The 18,800-nt window shown below is 40.2% G+C and overlaps 1 protein-coding gene across 1 annotated transcript in view; it reads left to right on the top strand.

Annotated features, from left to right (window-relative positions):
• Window positions 1–18,800, top strand: part of PON3 (paraoxonase 3) — a 32,017-nt gene continuing 13,217 nt past the window's right edge. The window contains exons 1-3 of the mRNA XM_054495155.2: window positions 1–119; window positions 1,683–1,753; window positions 8,691–8,746. Coding sequence (XP_054351130.1) covers window positions 46–119; window positions 1,683–1,753; window positions 8,691–8,746 — 201 coding nt within the window. The 5' untranslated portion in view covers window positions 1–45. The remainder of the gene's footprint in view (window positions 120–1,682; window positions 1,754–8,690; window positions 8,747–18,800) is intronic.

Below are 18,800 nucleotides of genomic sequence, written 5' to 3' on the forward strand. Positions count from 1 at the left end.
GGGAGCTCTCGGCGCCGCGCAGTCGCCGCTGGGCACCCTGAGACCATGGGGAAGCTCGTGGCGCTTGTCCTGCTGGGGGTCGGCCTGTCCTTAGGCGGGGAGATGTTCCTGGCGTTTAGGTGAGTGGCATCTTGACAGGGCGTCCTCGACTCTCTTTCTCTCCTCTTCCAAGTGAGGTCGGGGGCTGCCTGGCACCCCCTTCCTAGCGGGTAGGAAAGAGCAGCTTTGGAACCTCACTCCTCCATCGCACCCAGCAAACCGCCCTTCAGACTCGCTTATGGGGAAAGTGAGCTACTTGCGTTTCCAAAGACTGCCGAGCCGAATTACTCCCATTTATTTTTTGAAGGTTATGATCCCCCACTTTGCTTTCTGAAGGTCATGACCCCCTTTTACGTTTTGAACGTGATGACCCCTTTCCCAGCTCGCCCTCAACATTCTGCTTGGGAAAAAAGGACGTCCATTGGAAACACTGGACTTGGGAGAGAGGATCAGGCTACCAGTTGGATGTTTATGGCTGACTGAGACGTTGCCCAGGTCTGGCTAACCAAACAGAAGTACTGGGTTATTGAACCTATCCTAGATTTAAAGAGCTGACCAGATAGCAGGGCAAACCAGCTGAAACCTGCAGGCGGTAACTGGCATTTTGTAGGCACTTGACCTTTTGAAGTGGAAGATACAATGGTGATAGCCAGCCTAGAAATGTCTCAGGAAAAGTCAATACTGGGCTAGAAAGAACCTTTAAGTTATAATATACATTCATGAGTGGATCGAAAGCCTCTGCTTGCTTTCAGTTGTCTTTGAGTGTTTATGTATTTCTCTTAGTAGAAGCTGGTCTTCTCAGAGGATCACGTCTAGAATCTGTTGAGGTGCCTGGTGCCTATTAGTAATACTTCCAGTTTGAGAGTTTTATTGTTACATTTGCTCCCAGTGCAACCACATGGAGAATCATAAAATAATAGTAATAATAATAAAGTAGATCTAAGGGTATTTTTTAAATAAATGACTGTAAGATAAGTATTGAGTCTTCCTGAATATACTTGAATAAAAATTTTAAATTATCCCTGATATTAGAAGAATGTGGAAACATTCCTTTTCACTCTGGAAACAAGAAAATTGTGTTGAAAAATAAATCGGCCAATTGTTTAAATTGTGGTTGGTTTAATGAATTTACATACTTGCGGAGTAAGTCAGTGTAAAATTTAAAAATTAAAGCAAAAGTGATAGAGTTTGACTATTAGGAGACCCTGTTGAATTTTGGGAAAGCAGTTTGGAAGGAAAAGTTCAAAGGGCAAGACTGTAAGGGATTAAGTTCAGATTTATAACAGACGATACTTTAGAAAATTAAGTAGGGCTATTTTGTGCATTTAAATTAATAATATTGTTCAATTACTCATACTATTAAATAGTGTCTTTTATTTGGGCAGCAGAATGTTTTCCATGTTGAATCATATTATATAGTTTTTCAGTAATAACTGGGTAAGGTTAGCTGATATAGGTAAAATACCCACGTAATGTCTACATTATGTAAATAAACATAAAAGGAGGTACCTACTTACTTGTTATGTCATTCATAAATTATGATAAAGATAGTTAACCAACACGAAGATGATTGAAGTCCACATTTAAATGTACGTTTTGAATGCTGTGCCTTGATTTCCTGAGTTGGGTTTTATCTTCTACAGAGAAAGGGTGAATGCCTCTCGAGAAGTGGAGCCCGTAGAACCTGAAAACTGCCGCCTTATTGAGGAACTTGGTATGTATGTGACAGTACCAAGAGGAGACAGCACAGCTTCTTGGTCGCCATCCACCTGACTGAGCCCTACCAGCTCATTTAATTACCTGTTACTACTTAAACCCTCCCAGTGGGACATCTGCCCCGTCCACTCTGCCCCATGCAAGGTCTTCAGGGGTGTACTAAATGACATTCTTTGTGGGTTTTTCTCAGCACATTTCCTTACTGACATCTCTCCACATTACCTAAAGAATGTCATTGACCACACCCTAGTTTTCCCCTCACTGAATGCTTCTCCTTTCCCATATGTGGTATTTCACTCTCCTCCTTGTCCTCTGTTACCTTTCCTTTTTTTGCTTCCTTTCTTCTTTCCTTACTCCCTCCCTTTCCTTATTGTCATTCCTGGCTTCAAGTGTTATTTTTTTTCAAATAATATGACTTAGCCACTCCCCTCAAGAACCTCACAGCAAGCTGGGCACAGTGGCTCACACCTGTAATCCCAGCACTTGGGAGGCCGAGGGGGGCGGATCATGAGGTCAGGAGATTGAGACCACCCTGGCCAACATGGTGAAACCCCATCTCTACTAAAAATACAACAATTAGCCAGGCGTGGTGGCAGCACGTGCCTGTAATCCCAGCTACTCGGAAGGCTGAGGCAGGAGAATCACTTGAACCAGGGAGTCATCGGAGGTTGCAGTGACCCGAGATCACACCACTGCAGTCCAGCCTGGTGACAGAGCGAGACTTTGTCTTAAAAAAAATAATAAATAAAGGAACCTCACAGCCTACCTACCTTCTTTTAAAAAATTCATCAAAAATCCACGGCCCAGTCCCTAACCTTTCAAACTGCAGCCCTTCTTTTTTAGTCAGTTAAAGGGTAGCTCCACCTCAAACTCTCCCTAAGCTGAAATCTCTTTTACATTTCTGTCATTTTCTCCCTCATCCTCCCACCCACAACCAGCTCTGCTTCTAGACTTTTCCTATGTATGTTACCCCCATTCTCAAAAGATTCAGCTCAAAATCCAGGAACCATTGTTCCCCGCTTGTCCCTAATGCTTCTACGTCACACATGGGCTAATCTCACCTACTAGTTAATGCCACAACTGCTCATTTGGGCTCCACAGCTCCAATTCTTCCTGACATTGCTAACAGAAAAATAAAATAAAATCAGGCTAGATTGTGTTCCCTGTTCTGGGAATATGTTATTTCACTTTCTCACCTTTGCTTATGAAATTCCCTCCAAACTTACTGATTCCTCCATCTATGCTTACTGAAATCAGCTGCAAAATTCATCTCCTTCCTCTGAACTCTCACAGCACTCCGAAGCTCCGATTCACTTATGACACCTGCCACATGCCTTATATTATAGCTAGCAGTGTTCTCTCCTTCACTATCAGATTGTAAACTCCCTAACGCCAAGAACTGTGACTTATGTATTAGAATGTGATGAGATAGCTTATTTTGGGATATGATTTTCTATTTTATTGCTATATTTAAAAATACAGAAAAAGTACCCTTTTGATTTGAGTTTTCTGCCTTTTTTTGCCTCTCAATTTCTGAAAAATAAAGTAATCTGAACCTTGTACTCCCTAGTCTTAGAGGTGGTTTGTGCTAGCAGCTGGAAAGCAGAAGAAACCAAAGAAACCACCTTTCCTGAATTGTTTTTAAAAACCTGAGCCCCTTCAAGGGATTCTGATGGAGAAGGGATATGAATATGTGGATATCTTTGAATAATGGGGACCCTTACCCCACTGGCTGACAGCATTCTGGGAGAGGAGCAGGACCTCAGAAGGAATGGTTGCAAGGTATCTTTAGGGACACTGGACCCTGTATTCCAGCTAAGGTAAAGACGTTGTGTCAATGCATGACACGGAAGTAGCAGAATTGTCTAAATTAAAGGGACCAGTAACTTTGGCAATGAATAATTCGATGATACGTAGTGTAGAATGAATGCCAGATGGCCTTTCCAAAACATTCTGCTTAGGTTTAGAACCCACCACCTAAAATGATTTCATAACCCTAACAGAGAAACCCAGTAATGACTCAGATTGGATTTTCCATCAACTTAGTGGAATGGGATATCAGAGTGATTTAATTTGATTTTAAAAATAAGGAAATGTGACATTTACTCATTTGTTTACTGTTTTGTGGTGTAGTAGTATTCATATTCACTATACAAATAACTGTCAAAATATATAAGCCTGCAAATAATTAAGAGGTATAATTAGACTAGATGATTGGTAAGGTCTAGTCTGACTCTAATTGTATCACTCAACTAGATTTGAGAAGGTAAAATTACAGTTAATATTGTAAGTCTTAGGTCAATGTTCTGATTATCCAAATATTTTGAAGAAAATGACTTAAATAGTTGGAAGCAGGCTGGGAGCAGAAGAAATAAATGCCATGTTACTTCTCATGTCTCTTGGCATATATTTGGTGAACTAAACAAGTTAGAATGATGATGGGTCATATGTCAGTAGGACAATACTGATATATATCTTTTGAAAAAGCTGCTTTATCAAAGGCCTGGTGACTATGAGCAGCCTGTTGAGTCCTTTACAAACATCTACATCATCCTCATAACCAATTTGTAAAGTAGATGCTGCTATCTATGCTTTGCAGATTAGGAAATTGACATACGGAAGAATTAAGTTGCTTGCCCAGTGGTCCGGAACTAAGGGGTGATGGGCTTAGCTTATGAGCCAAGATCGTTTCCTTCTGTGCCTTTGTACTCTCTGTTGTGTAACACTACCTTTCTGATCTACTGACAACACATTTTTTATTTTGGAAGCTTTAGGAAAGTATTGCAACAGTGGAAAACAGAAAATCTGAGATGCAAACAGCTGAAATATTACTAGATATAGGTTAATAAAAACAAGGCAGGCTAGATATTTAAATTAAGATAATGGATAAGATAATACTCACAAGTCACAACTGGTTGAGGAGTAGAGGCTTTACAAAGCCCTGAAAAGCTGCTGGAGGATTTTAGTTAGGGTATAGTAGGCTGTAACAGAGCTGGAGAAAAATTCTTATTTGTGTTTTCAAGACCCAGACTTTTGAGGTTTATTTTATTGGTGGAAGAAACTCTTATTTTGTTTTTCTTCTCCAGTATTTTTTTCTGGGAAGAAAAGTTGAAAGGTGAAATTTATCTTTCTATGGAAATCATATCTCATAGATCTTTTTGTATTACGTTCATCTTTTTTTCCAAGGCTTTGAGGGTCAAGGACTGTTTTAACCAGGACGTTATCTGGCTGCCCTTGGCATCTAATCAAAGCTGCACTTGAAATATGAATACTTCAGTAGGGCTTTCACTGGGCAGGATTATCGAGTAGGTGGCCTCTGTATTTAATACCTACGTACCTTCCCTTCCACTCCTTTCCATTCTATAGCTTCCCATGTCTCCAATATATGCTTCTACTCCATAATAGGTTCCATGTGTTTTCTTAGCTGGCTATCAGAAACTTCTCTCCAAGATGTGAAATGACGATAATAAAATTAACTGATAGTAATGCTTTGATGTGATCCTTTATCAGAGTGCCTGTAGGGGATGACTGGAGAAATGAAGAAAAGAGTAAAGAAATGAAGTTATGCCAAGTAGCGGTAGGGTTGACAGGCTAAGAAGCAGTAGGCATCTATTCATAAGACTGATTTTAGACTTAGCAGTGGGGTTTTAATGATAGTTGTGCATAGGCTAATAAGTGTATGGGAAAGTCTCAGAGGAAGGTATCCTGGGGGCTTTTGCTCCCACAGGTGCCATTGTTGCTGAGATGCATGGGGCCTGTCATGCAGGCGTAATGTAGGTGGGAAGGAGCGGTGGTGATACTGTGCAATCTTGTGTGGTAATTCTTTTCCACTGCTAAGTCCAAAGCACCAGCTTTTCCATGCTCTTAATGGAGCAAGTAAATAAAGACAGGCACAACACGTCTGAAAAATGCCCACTCTGTTTTAGGTGAGTTATTGAAGTAGGTTTATGCTGTCAGAGGAGACATGTAAAATTGTATTTGGAAGAGAAGAGAAGCCAAACACAATTCAGGATATCTTGGACTCAGAAATCATCACCCACTTTTCAATAGTTTAAGCTCAATACAAGACAAAGTTCAAAAAACAAAAAGTGTTTATTTCTTTTTTGAACCAGCCAGCTTTATTAAGAGCTTCTGCAGTGAAAAGGCAAGTATTATGTTGGGTATAAGGATACAACACTGAATAAAACCCAGTCCTTGCCTTCAGAAAGCAGACCATCTAGTAGGAAATTAACAAGTAAACAGAGGGGTGCAGCCCAGTATGAGAAAGATCATGGTAGACATAGTCATAGATGACCATATTGATACATAAAATGGATGCTGAAACCAGGAAAGTTTGCATAGGTTGAGAAGGTGGCCCTGAAACTCCAGGAGCCTGTGGCCTTGGCCAAGTAGAGGTAAGATTAGGATGGGAAAGGTCTGAGTGTTGCAAGGAGAAAGCAACATATGCACAGACATGCTGGTGAATGAGTCTGGCCCATTTCACAGACTACTTACAGCACAGTAGTAAGTACCACAGCACAGCTGCAATGTAGAGTGGAGAGTGGGGCCACAATAACTGAGAATGGAGCCAAGATGTTTGGGACCTAGAACAAAGAGCTTGGGATTTATACTGCCAGCCCTAGTGGGCCTCTGGGAGGTTTTAAGCAGGAGGGTAACAAGGTCAACTTTAAATTTTAAAATATGACTCTCAGCAGTGCAGAGAATGGGTTCAGGGAAGCAAAGCTGAGTTATTGGGAAACTATTGTAGAAATCCAAGAGGAAGTCCTAGAGCTTGAATGACTGGTGATCAGTTGGATTTGGAAATTAAGGAAAAGGAATGCATCAAAGGTAACTCCAAGCTTCCTGCTCTGGGTGTTTGTGGAATGGAGGCACCATTCATTGCAGTAGAAATATAGGAAATGGAGCAGATTTGAAGGAGAAACATTCTGATCAGTTTGAGACCTGTGGAATATGAAAAATAAAAGACCCAGGTAGAAATGTCCAACCTGCAGGTTAATACAAGGGTCTGGAACTTGGAAGAAAGCTTTGGGCTTGATTTAGAGATTGGGGATTCAAGAGCATCCAGGTGGAAACTGAAGCCATCTGCCACGACCCATGTGGGACTAGAGTGCATCATGTGGGGAAAATGGGTGCTCTGCCATGAGAAAGAGCCATGGTCAGACAGAGCCTGGAAAATATCCACCTTTAGGACAGAGATGGGAATGAGATTAAGGTACAGGGAAACCAAGAAGGGAGTGCAGAGAGGAAGGAGAAACACCAGAAAAGTAACCAACCAGTATTCAATGCAATTTTTAAAATGGCTTTATTCTGTTTGCTGGATTCTTCTGATGTCTATGTCATTTCATGTGGAAATAGCTATCAAGGTACCATATATAGGTAAATCTTGATTAACTGGAATGCTTAGGAAATGGGAAGTTCTGATTAATTTGATTTTCATATTTCTAGGTGGGGATTACTTTCAACCTTCAGTATACTGAATAAAATAAAATCTTTCTCAACTTCTAAGTGCCTATTCTTCACCATTTTATTGATTTCAGTTTGCATCTTCTTTGACTTTGCTGCAATTTTCTTTTTCTTATTTTCCCCTATACTTCCCCCATTGCCTTTTGACACTCTAGTAACCCACTACCCTAGGCAGCCATTTCCCCACATGTTCCAATAACTATGACTGTGTAGCAAACCACCCCAAAACTTAGTGACTTAAAACAACCACCGTTATTTTGCTCAAGAATGTGCAAGTTTGACAGGGCACAGTGTAGGCAGTCCACTCTGTTTCATTTACGTCAGCTAAAGTGACTCACAGGCTGGGAACTAGAGTCATCTCTAGCTCCTATGGCCTGAGCTAAAGATGATGCTGACTCTCTTTCCACTTTGGGTGATCCCTCTGTACCCTTTCCTTTGTAGTTTTACAATAGCCAGACTTTTTACATTTTGATCCAGAGTTCCCAAGGTGCATGTCTTAAGAAATAGAGGGAGAGACAGCCAGTGGCAGCTATGACTATGACTTAGCCTTGGATGTTATGTGGCATTGCATTCATCTTATTCTGTTTGTCAAGGCAGTTACAAAGTTCTACCCAGCTTCAACAGGGGAGAATATAGACTTTACCTCTTGCTGGAGAAGTCTGAACATCACATTTTAAGTACAAGTGGCTGTGGTACATATTGGTTCTGATGTATTTGTAGAATATAGTTTGCCACACTAGATAACCATTGCCTTCAATCTCACTTCTGTCTACTTGGAACCACATCATATGCAGATCTCGGTTCCTACTAGAAGCCATGACAGCTCCTTTTTCATCTTGTTCTCAGTCAAAACTTACTTATTATATGTCTCTTTCCATAGAAAAAAAATGCTGAAAACTAGCTCTTACTGAGAAAAAAGATCTAACTAAACTTTCATATTAATACTCAGTAATCTTTCATATTCATTGATACTCAAATTAGTTTATTGCTCAATAATTTCCCAATATGATTGTATAATATAGTGTTTTAGGGTTTACGTTAGAAGAGAAGGAATGCTTGGCAGAGAGGCCTGTAATAAAAGACCTTCAGATTATGACTTTCCAGATTTTACCACTGAGTCTGTAGAGCAGCCTTCTACGGGGGATAAAGCTGAATCTCTCAGGACATGCCCTGGAAATTGTTACTTAAAGAGTAAATCTAGGATATGAGTTTATTTTCTAGGTATTTGCCTCTTTCTCCTGAAAATGGGGTTCTAAAAAAGGATTTAGTATTTGGGGAGTCTGACTCAAGCTTTACTATAGAGTAGCATGCCTGTGAGATTCCCCAAAGTTGATATAGTTTCCCAAGTAAGTGGTTGAACAAGTCAACAATTTCCAAAAGAAGTTTCCAAAAGATATTTGTAGTTTGGACTGTGAGATGTATTTTTTAAGCCTTCATATATGCATTTTTCTGATTCTACCCTTCTTTTGCAGAAAGCGGCTCTGAAGATATTGATATACTTCCTAGTGGGCTGGCTTTTATCTCCAGTGTGAGTATTTTCCATGCTGCTCTGATGCTCACGTCAATAGCTGTATAGACAGTGCATTAATGTTGCCCTCTGGAGCTGCCAGATGGATCTCTATGCTCTCATCCCACCTCTGGGTAAACCAGTCAACTAAAAAAGCCAAAACAGGATTTTGGAGGGCTAATTAGAACACCACAGGAATGCCCAGCTTTGACTGCCTCATGGTGGGCAACTCCCTGTGGGTAGTGGCATACTCAGTAGGGTCTTGATAAATGTGTATTGATTTCCACTTGATTCCTAGGCTAGTCTCCAGTTCTGTCCTATTGCTATCCATTCTCATCATTGCCCTATTTGACTGGGCTTCCGCTTCTGGTAGTGTTCTTCCCACTAACTGGTATTCCTCTCACCATGTCTGCCTTTATTTGGAGCTCTGCAAATGTTTCTGGTTCGAATATTAACCATGTTACTCGATTTAAAACTCTAAGCACTTTCCATCTTGGGTTCCCTGCCATTCTTAACAAGTCTTTCAAAGAGAAATAGAGAAGAGACTGCATTTTAATTCCCAATACTGTCTTCACAGGAATAATCAAGAAGTTACACCAGGGACAGCATTTCGGTAAACAAACAAAGAGTGTGTATTTATGAGATGTTGAAAATTTTCATATATTAATATTTGTTGAATCAATTGCATTTTGGAATGGGGATATGATTTTGAAAAAGTATATTTACCACATTTTCAATGTGAATTCTGATTGCTGGAATTGGATGTCTAATATTCCATTTGGGGCAATAAAATTCCACCAAAGAACATGGATTTTGAATTTAAATATTGTTGGCCAAAAAAGGGGTACATATAATAACCATGGCCTGAATTTATAAATTCGTAAGTACACACAGTAGAATACAGTGAGGCTCTTACTTGGACCTTAAACTGCTGCTGCTGTCACTGCTAGAACTGGTGCTAGTCTGTGTGGGCAAGATTTTATTTTTTTATTTTTCCTTCAAAATCAAGGATAAAACAAAATGGTCTAGAAAAGATTTTCCTTGCTGTCCTAAATTATCTATTGTCAGTTTAGATTTGTTTTTATTATACTTTAAGTTCTAGGGTACATGTGCACAACGTGCAGGTTTGTTACATAGGTATACATGTGCCATGTTGGTTTCCTATACCCATTAACTCGTCATTTACATTAGGTATTTCTCCTAATGCTATTCCTCCCCAGCCCCCCACACCCTGACAGGCCCTAGTGTGTGATGTTCCCTGCCCTGTGTTCATGTGTTCTCATTGTTCAACTCCCACTTATGAGTGAAAACATGCAGTGTCTGGTTTTCTGTCCTTGTGATAGTTTGCTGAGAATGATGGTTTCCAGCTTCATCCATGTCCCTACAAAGGACATGAACTCATCGTTTTTTATGGCTGCATAGTATTCCATGGTGTGTATGTGCCACATTTTCTTAATCCAGTCTATCACTGATGGACATTTGGGTTGGTTCCAAGTCATTACTATTGTGAATAGTGCTGCAATAAACATACATGTGCATGTGTCTTTATAGTAGCATGGTTTATAATCCTATGGGTATATACCCAGTAATGGGATTGCTGGGTCGAGTGGTATTTCTGGTGCTAGACCCTTGAGGAACTGCCACACTGTCTTCCACAATGGTTGAACTAATTTACACTCCCACCAACAGTGTAAAAGCCTTCCTATTTCTCCACATCTTATCCACCATCTGTTGTTTCCTGACTTTTTAATGATCGCCATTCTAACTGGGGTGAGATGGTATCTCATTGTGGTTTTCATTTACATTTCTCTGATGACCAGTGATGATGAGCATTTATTCATGTCTGTTGACTGCATAAATGTCTTCTGTTGAGAAGTGTCTGTTCATAATCTTTGCCCACTTTTTGATGGGGTTGTTTGTTTTTTTCTTGTAAATTTGTTTGAGTTCCTTGTAGATTCTGGATATTAGCCCTTTGTCAGATGGGTAGATTGCAAAAATTTTCTCCCATTCCGTAGGCTGCCTGTTCACTCTGATGATAGTTTCTTTTGCTGTGCAGAAGCTCTTTAGTTTAATTAGATCCCATTTGTGAATTTTGGCTTTTGTTGCCATTGCTTTTGGTGTTTTAGTCATGAAGTCTTTGCCCATGCCTATGTCCTGAATGGTATTTCCTAGGTTTTCTTCTAGGGTTTTTATGGTTTTAGGTCTTACATTTAAGTCTTTAATCCATCTTGAATTAATTTTTGTGTAAGGTGTGAGGAAGGGATCCAGTTTCGGCTTGCTACATATGGCTAGCCAGTTTTCCCAGCACCGTTTATTACATAGGGAGTCATTTTCCCATTGCTTGTTTTTTGTCAGGTTTGTCAAAGATCAGATGGTTGTAGATGTGTGGTGTTATTTCTGAGGCCTCTGTTCTGTTCCATAGGTCTATATATCTGTTTTGGTACCAGTACCACGCTGTTTTGGTTACTGTAGCCTTGTAGTGTAGTTTGAAGTCAGGTGGCATGATGCCTCCAGCTTTGTTCTTTTTGCTTAGGATTTTCTTGGCTATGTGGGCCCTTATTTGATTCCATATGAACTTTAAAGTAGTTTTTTCCAATTCTGTGAAGAAAGTCATTGGTAGCTTGATGGGGATGTCATTGAATCTATAAATTACCCTGGGCAGTATGGCCATTTTCACGATATTGATTCTTCTTACCCATGAGCATGGAATGTTCTTCCATTTGTTTGTGTCCTCTTTTATTTTGTTGAGCAGTGGTTTGTAGTTCTCCTTGAAGAGGTCATTCACATCCCTTGTAAGTTGGATTCCCAGGTATTTTATTCTCTTTATAGTAATTGTGAATGGGAGTTCACTCATGTTTGGCTCTCTGTTTGTCTGTCATTGGTGTATAGGAATGCTTGTGATTTTTGCACACAGATTTTGTATCCTGAGACTTTGCTGAAGTTGCTTATCAGCTTAAGGAGATTTGAGGCTCAGACGATGGGATTTTCTAAATATACAATCATGTCATCTGCAAACAGAGACAATTTGCCATCCTCTTTTCCTAATTGAATACCCTTTATTTCCTTCTCTTGCCCGATTGCCCTGGCCAGAATTTCCAACACTATGTTTAATAGGAGTGGTGAGAGAGGGCATCCTTGTCTTGTGCCGGTTTTCAAAGGGAACGCTTCCAGTTTTTGCCTATTCAGTATGATATTGGCTGTGGATTTGTCATAAATAGCTCTTATTATTTTGAGATACGTTCTATCAATACCTAGTTTATTGAGAGTTTTTAGCATGAAGGGCTGTTGAATTCTGTCGAAGGCCTTTTCTGCATCTATTGAGATAATCATGGGGTTTTTGTCATTGGTTCTGTTTATGTGATGGATTACATTTATTGATTTGTGTATGTTGAACCAGCCTTGCATCCCAGGGATGAAGCCGACTTGATCGTGGTGGATAAGCTTTTTGATGTGTTGCTGGATTCGGTTTGCCAGTATTTTTTTGAGGGAGGATTTTTGCATCAATGTTCTTCAGGGATATTGGCCTAAAATTATCTTTTTTTGTTATGTCTCTGCCGGGCTTCGGTATCAGGATGATGCTGGCTTCATAAAATGAGTTAGGCAGGATTCCCTCTTTTTCTATTGATTGGAATAGTTTCAGAAGGAATCGTACCAGCTCCTCTTTGTACCTCTGGTAGAATTTGTCTGTGAATCCATCTGGTCCTGGACTTTCATTGGTTGGTAGGCTATTAATTATTGCCTCAATTTCAGAGCCTGTTATTGGTTATTCAGAGATTCAACTTTTTCCTGGTGTAATCTTGGGAGGGTGGGTGTGTCCAGAAATTTATGCATTTCTTCTACATTTTCTAGTTTATTTGTGTAGAGGTGTTTTTAGTATTCTCTGATGGTAGTTTGCATTTCTGTGGGATCAGTGGTGATACCCCCTTTATCACTTTTTATTGCATCTATTTGATTCGTCTCTCATTTCTTCTTTATTAGCCTTGCTAGTGGTCTATCCATTTTGTTGATTTTTTCAAAAAAGCAGCTCCTGGATTCATTGATTTTTTTGAAGGGTTTTTCATGTATCTATCTCCTTCAGTTCTGCTCTGATCTTGGTTATTTATTGCCTTCTGGTAGCTTTTGAATTTGTTTGCTCTTGCTTCTGTAGTTCTTTTAATTGTGAATAACCAGATAGCATCATGATGATGGATCAAATTCACACATAAGAATGCTAACCTTAAATGTAAATGGGCTAGGTGTCGATTTTAGATCTTTCCTGCTTCCTCTTGTGGGCACTTAGTGCTATAAATTTCCCTCTACACACTGCTTTAAATGTGTTCCAGAGATTCTGGTACATTGTGTCTTTGATGTCATTGATGTCAAAGAAAATCTTTATTTCTGCCTTCATTTTGTTATTTACCCAGTAGTCATTCACGAACAGGTTGTTCAGTTTCCATGTAGTTGTGTAGTTTTGAGTGAGTTTCTTAATCTGGAGTTCTAATTTGATTGCACTGTGGTCTGAGAGACAGTTTGTGATTTCTGTTCTTTTGCATTTGCTAAGGAATGTTTTACTTCCTATTATGTGGTCAATTTTAGAATAAGTGCAATGTGGTGCTGAGAAGAACGTATATTCTGTTGATTTGGGGTGAAGAGTTCTGTATATGTCTATTAGGTCTGCTTGGTCCAGAGCTGAGTTCAAGTCCTGGATATCCTTATTAACCTTCTGTCTCGTTCACCTGTCTAATATTGACAGTGGGGTGTTAAAGTCTCCCATTAGTATTGTGTGGGAGTCTAAGTCTCTTGGCATGTCTCTAAGGACTTGCTTTATGAATCTGGATGCTTCTGCATTGGATGCATGTGTATATACTTTTCAAAATATATATACTTTTATTATATTTTAAGTTCTAGGGTACATGTGCACAATGTGCAGGTTTGTTACAGATGTATACATGTGCCATGGTGGTGTGCTGCACCAATTAACTCGTCATTTACATTAGGTATATCTTCTAATGCTATCCCTCTCCCCTCCCCCCACCCCACAACAGACCCCAGTGTGTGATGTTCCCCCTTCCTGTGTCCAAGTGTTCTCATTGTTCAGTTCCCACCTGTGAGTGAGACCATGCAGTGTTTGGTTTTTTGTCCTTGTGATAGTTTGCTGAGAATGATGGTTTCCAGCTTCATCCATGTCCCTACAAAGGACATGAACTCATCGTTTTTTATGGCTGCATAGTATTCCATGGTGTGTATGTGCCACATTTTCTTAATCCGGTCTATCATTGGTGGACATATGGGTTAGTTCCAAGTCTTTGCTATTGTGAGTAGTGGCACAATAAACATACATGTGCATGTGTCTTTATAGCAGCATGATTTATATTCCTTTGGGTATATACCCAGTAATGGGATGGCTGGGTCAAATGGTATTTCTAGTTCTAGTTCTAGATCCCTGAGGAATCGCCACACTGTCTTCCACAATAGTTGAACTAGTTTACAGCCCCACCAACAGTGTAAAAGTGTTCCTATTTCTCCATATCCTCTCTAGCACCTGTTGTTTCCTGACTTTTTAATGATCGCTATTCCAACTGATGTGAGATGGTATCTCATTGTGGTTTTGATTTGCATTTCTCTGATGGCCAGTGATGATGAGCATTTTTTCATGTGTCTGTTGGCTGCATAAATGTCTTCTTTTGAGAAGTGTCTGTTCATATCCTTTGCCCACTTTTTGGCGGGGTTGTTTTTTTCTTGTAAGTTTGTTTGAGAAGGCAGTGTGTCTGTTCTCAGAGTTCGAATGCCATGCTGGGAGAAGTACTGTTCTCTTCAGAGCTGTCAGACAGGGACGTTTAGGTCTGCTGAAGCTGTCTGCTGCCTTTTGTTCTGATTTGCCCTGCCCACAGAGGTGGAATCTACAGCAAGGCAGTAGGCCTTGCTGAGCTGTGGTGGGCTCTGCCCAGTTCAAGCTTCCCTGTCTCTTTGTTTGCTCTGTAAGCACAAAACCGCCTACTCAAGCCTCAGCAATGGTGCATGCCCCTCCCCCTGCCAAGCTACAGCATCGCAGGTTGATCTCAGACTGCTGTGCTAGCAGTGAGCAAGGCTCTGTGGGCGTAGGACCCACCGAGCCAGACACAGGAGGGAATTTCCTGGTCTGTTGGTTGTGAAGACTGTGGGAAAAGCATAGTATTTGGGCAGGAGCGTACCGTTCCTCCAGGTACAGACTGTCACAGCTTCCCTTGGCTAGGAAAGGGAAATCCCCTGGCCCCTTGCACTTCCTGGGTGAGGCGACACCCTGCCCCACTTTGGCTTGCCCTCCATGGGCTGCACCCACTGTCCAACCCGTCCCAATGAGATGGACCAGGTACCTCAGTTGGAAATGCAGAAATCACCTGTCTTCTGTGTTGATCTCGCTGGGAGCTGCAGACTAGAGGTGTTCCTATTCCGCCATCTTGGAAGCCTCCTTTTGGTTTAAATTTTCAATGTTATGCCAAATACACCACTAAAAGTGATGATTCTATAGCTAGGAGATTTCTTTCCTGTTGTGAAATAATGTTTGTCCTTCCTACTGTATGTTTTCTTTTTTTTTTAATTTTCACTGGAACTAAAAGTTCTGAATCATTGCTATACAGGAAGTATATATTTTCATCACAAATAATTTTATGAGAAATGTTAACTTGAAGTTTTAAATAATGGATCTCCTTTTGTAAATGAACAAACAACTTATAGGATAAGGATTATGTTGTTTTGCTTGTTTCTAATCCTTCTGCACTATAATAAATTAAAGACCTTGTTCTTTTGGTTTCTCCTTTTACCCTTTCTTGCCATCCTAGAAGATGTTTGGAAGTTGCTGATTTGGAGAATAATTCTGTGCAATAGATATTTCTAGTCTATTTAGGGATGACAAACAGGATATTTTCTTCCCTGCCTTGGGACTTGACATGCTTCTCTTTGACTCCAAGATTACTCCCTTCTTCCCACTTTGCCAGCTAACTCCCACTTCTTTGTGAGGGTTCATTGCGGTGGCACTTTACTTCCTCAGGAGAGTCTTCCCTGACACTGTCTTGTGGGGTGAGGTGCCTCTTCAGTGTTCTCTCTTGAATATTCCCTCACATCCCCTGAGTTTAGGCTGTTATAGGCCACACCATACTTATGTGCTTGCTCTAGGTTTCAAGATCCTTGAACTCAAGACTTTGGAGCATGTATTGACATGCCCAACACCAAACATACTACCAGGCATTTGCAAGTCGTCGAATATTTACTGAGTGCATGTGGTGATGGATGAGGATAGTGGAAGAGTTCATTGATTGTCCACATATACCTGTAGTTCGTTGGGAAAAATAAGATTCCTGCATGTCTAGATGATGATTTTCATCACTTTCACCAGTGAATGGTATGAAAAGAATTGCTTACAGTCATTAACACACAGTTGGTTTGCTGCCACAAATTCCTACCTAACTGCTTTACACAGAAAACTAGGTGAATGTGAAGCCATTTATCAGAGGTGCTTCTTTGATCATCACACTTAATCTAGACCAAGCTTGTTTGCAGTGCCCCGCCCTTATCTATCTATCAGATTATTTTATTTCTGTAACATCCAGTTTTTCCACTAGCTGGCTATGCTCCACCTTTCCCCAAGCTACCAACATACTTGCCATTGTGTTCTGTCTTGAGCTGCCTTCCTGAGCAATACTGTTTACTTCCAAACCTTTCTGTATGTGTGGCAGAGAGAGTCTGAACAATAAATGATCTGAGTGATTTAGGCAAATCACTCTTCTAGGCCTCATTTCCTTCATGTGAAAGGGAAGATGTGAGATTAGATGCCCCTAATATATTTATATATATATATAATTATTATATATTTTTTATTTTTAATATATATGTGAGTGTGTATATATATACATACACACACACACACACATATATATATACACACACACACACATATATACATAAAATTTTTTCTCCAGTACTACTATTATCTGAGCCATTGAGCTTGGTGACAAATTGGTTATGGGGAAAAGAGTGGATTGAAAATTGAATTTTATGGTCTGATGTTGGGGAGCATAGTGATGTCCTTAACTGAGAAGAATAGATATAAGTGAGAGGATGGATTCGAGGGGAGAATGTTGATTTTGGTTTTGACTAGTTGATTTTGAGCTGCCCTTTGGGAGGAAGTTGGGAATGCAAGCTAGAGTTACAGAGTTACAAATAAATGTGCAGACTTGAAAGTCCTTGATATAAAGGAAATACCTGAATCTTTATGTATAAGATCTGCAAGGAAAGAGTATAGAGTGAGAAGGGAGGAGGGATCGATAAAAATAGAAGGAGGCAGAAATCCAAGAGTCAGGAAGAGGAGCAGGATTTCTATCTGGGAACTCTACTTTTGACGTTTTGATAAGAAAGAAGAAGCTATACTGTAGTGTCGAATGCCACAGAGAAGCAGATTAGAAGTAGAAAAGTTATTAAAATAAAGTAATTTGGAGACCATTTATGTGATCTTTATAAGAGTATTTCTACAAACTGGTGGGAGTAGAATACTAACTTCAGGGAATTGAGAGTTGGAGCAGTTCACATTAGGCAATAAGATCAGGTGATGTTTCTAAGAAATTTGATGGTGAGGGGAAGAGAGATAAATGCATATATGAAGAGGCAATAAAGTTAGGAAAATATTTATTTCAAGGAAGGAAACCTTGTAATTTTTTAGGCCAAAGAAGAAGCTGTTAGTGAAAAATGAGTGATAAAGCAAGAAAGAGAGGGTGTAATCTCTAAAGACAGACCCTAGAGAACAGGGAACCAAGAAAGCAGGTAAAGGATTTAACCTAAGAACAGAGGAGGGACATTTGTTACTTGAGAAAAGAGGGAGAAAGAAAGAGAATGAATAAAACTGAAGAAGAATTACTGGGACAGAAAGGAAAGAATTATAGGAAATTCCTGTTAAATGACATGACATTTTCAGAGAAGTAGTAAGTAAAGTCATCCACTCATAATAAAGAGGAAGAAAGTATGGGCTCTAGAACAGTGGTCCCAGCCTTTTGGGCACCAGGGACCAGTTTTGTGGAAGACAATTTTTTCCACAGATCATGGAGGGGGAGTGGGGAATGGTCAAGATAAAACTGTTCTACCTCAGATCATCAGGCATTAGGTTCTCATAAGGAGCATCCAACCTAGATCCTTTGCAGGCTCAGTTCACAATAGGGTTTGCACTCCTGTGAGAATCTAATGCCACTGCTGAACTTACAGAAGGTGGAGCTCAGGCGGTAATGCTTTCTCACCCGCAGCTCACCTCCTGTTGTTCCTTGTAAGGCCCAGTTCCTTACAGGCTACAGACCAGTACCAGTCTGTGGCACAGGGGTTGGGGACCCCTACTCTAGAAGATAATGAAATAAATTTAGAAGTGAGACATGAGGAAATCCAGTAGATTGCCTATCATAGTGAGCCAAAAAAATCAATAAACAATACTAAATGTCTGGCTGAAGTTGGGGTGGTGACTTTGTAGTGGAGTTTTTCAACCTGATTTTAGACTTGCCCTATATAAGAGCTAGACCAAGGCAAAGGGAGTTGGAACAGAATGTGATAAGGAAGCAAAGGGTGTAGCTATTGATGACGATAGAATTATGGTCTGGAAGCAGAAGTTTGTGGCTAGGGACGTGCCAATCCCTTCTCCAGATGTGCTGACTTAAGGAGAATAAAGAGGGAACAGTGCCTCCTCTGATGAGCTTCAGTAGTGCCAGTGTTGTCTGGGAAAAGCCAGGTTTCCCCCAGACAACATTGGGACATACGAATTGGGCATAGAAGGACCATTCTAAAAAAAGTTTGAAGATATAGCTGGGGTTGTTCAGAAAAGATTGACTACCCCAAGAGGGAGCAGTGGAAGAGCCAGTAATAGTATTATAAGTGTATGTGTACGTGTGTGTAGAAAGGACAGGGAGAGGGAAAGAGGCAGAAAGACAAGGTGAAATAGGAAAGAGAGAATTGCAATAGACTGTAAAAGAAGATAAAGGTAGCAGAGAAGATATAAAGTTATTGATATTGATATATATCCAGTGATAGATAGGGGACATGGAGGGGAAGTGGACTGTTTTGTAACTGGTGTAGAATAAACCAACCC

This window comes from Pongo pygmaeus, chromosome 6 (genome assembly GCF_028885625.2).
Source record: "Pongo pygmaeus isolate AG05252 chromosome 6, NHGRI_mPonPyg2-v2.0_pri, whole genome shotgun sequence".
NCBI classification, from domain to species: domain Eukaryota; kingdom Metazoa; phylum Chordata; class Mammalia; order Primates; family Hominidae; genus Pongo; species Pongo pygmaeus.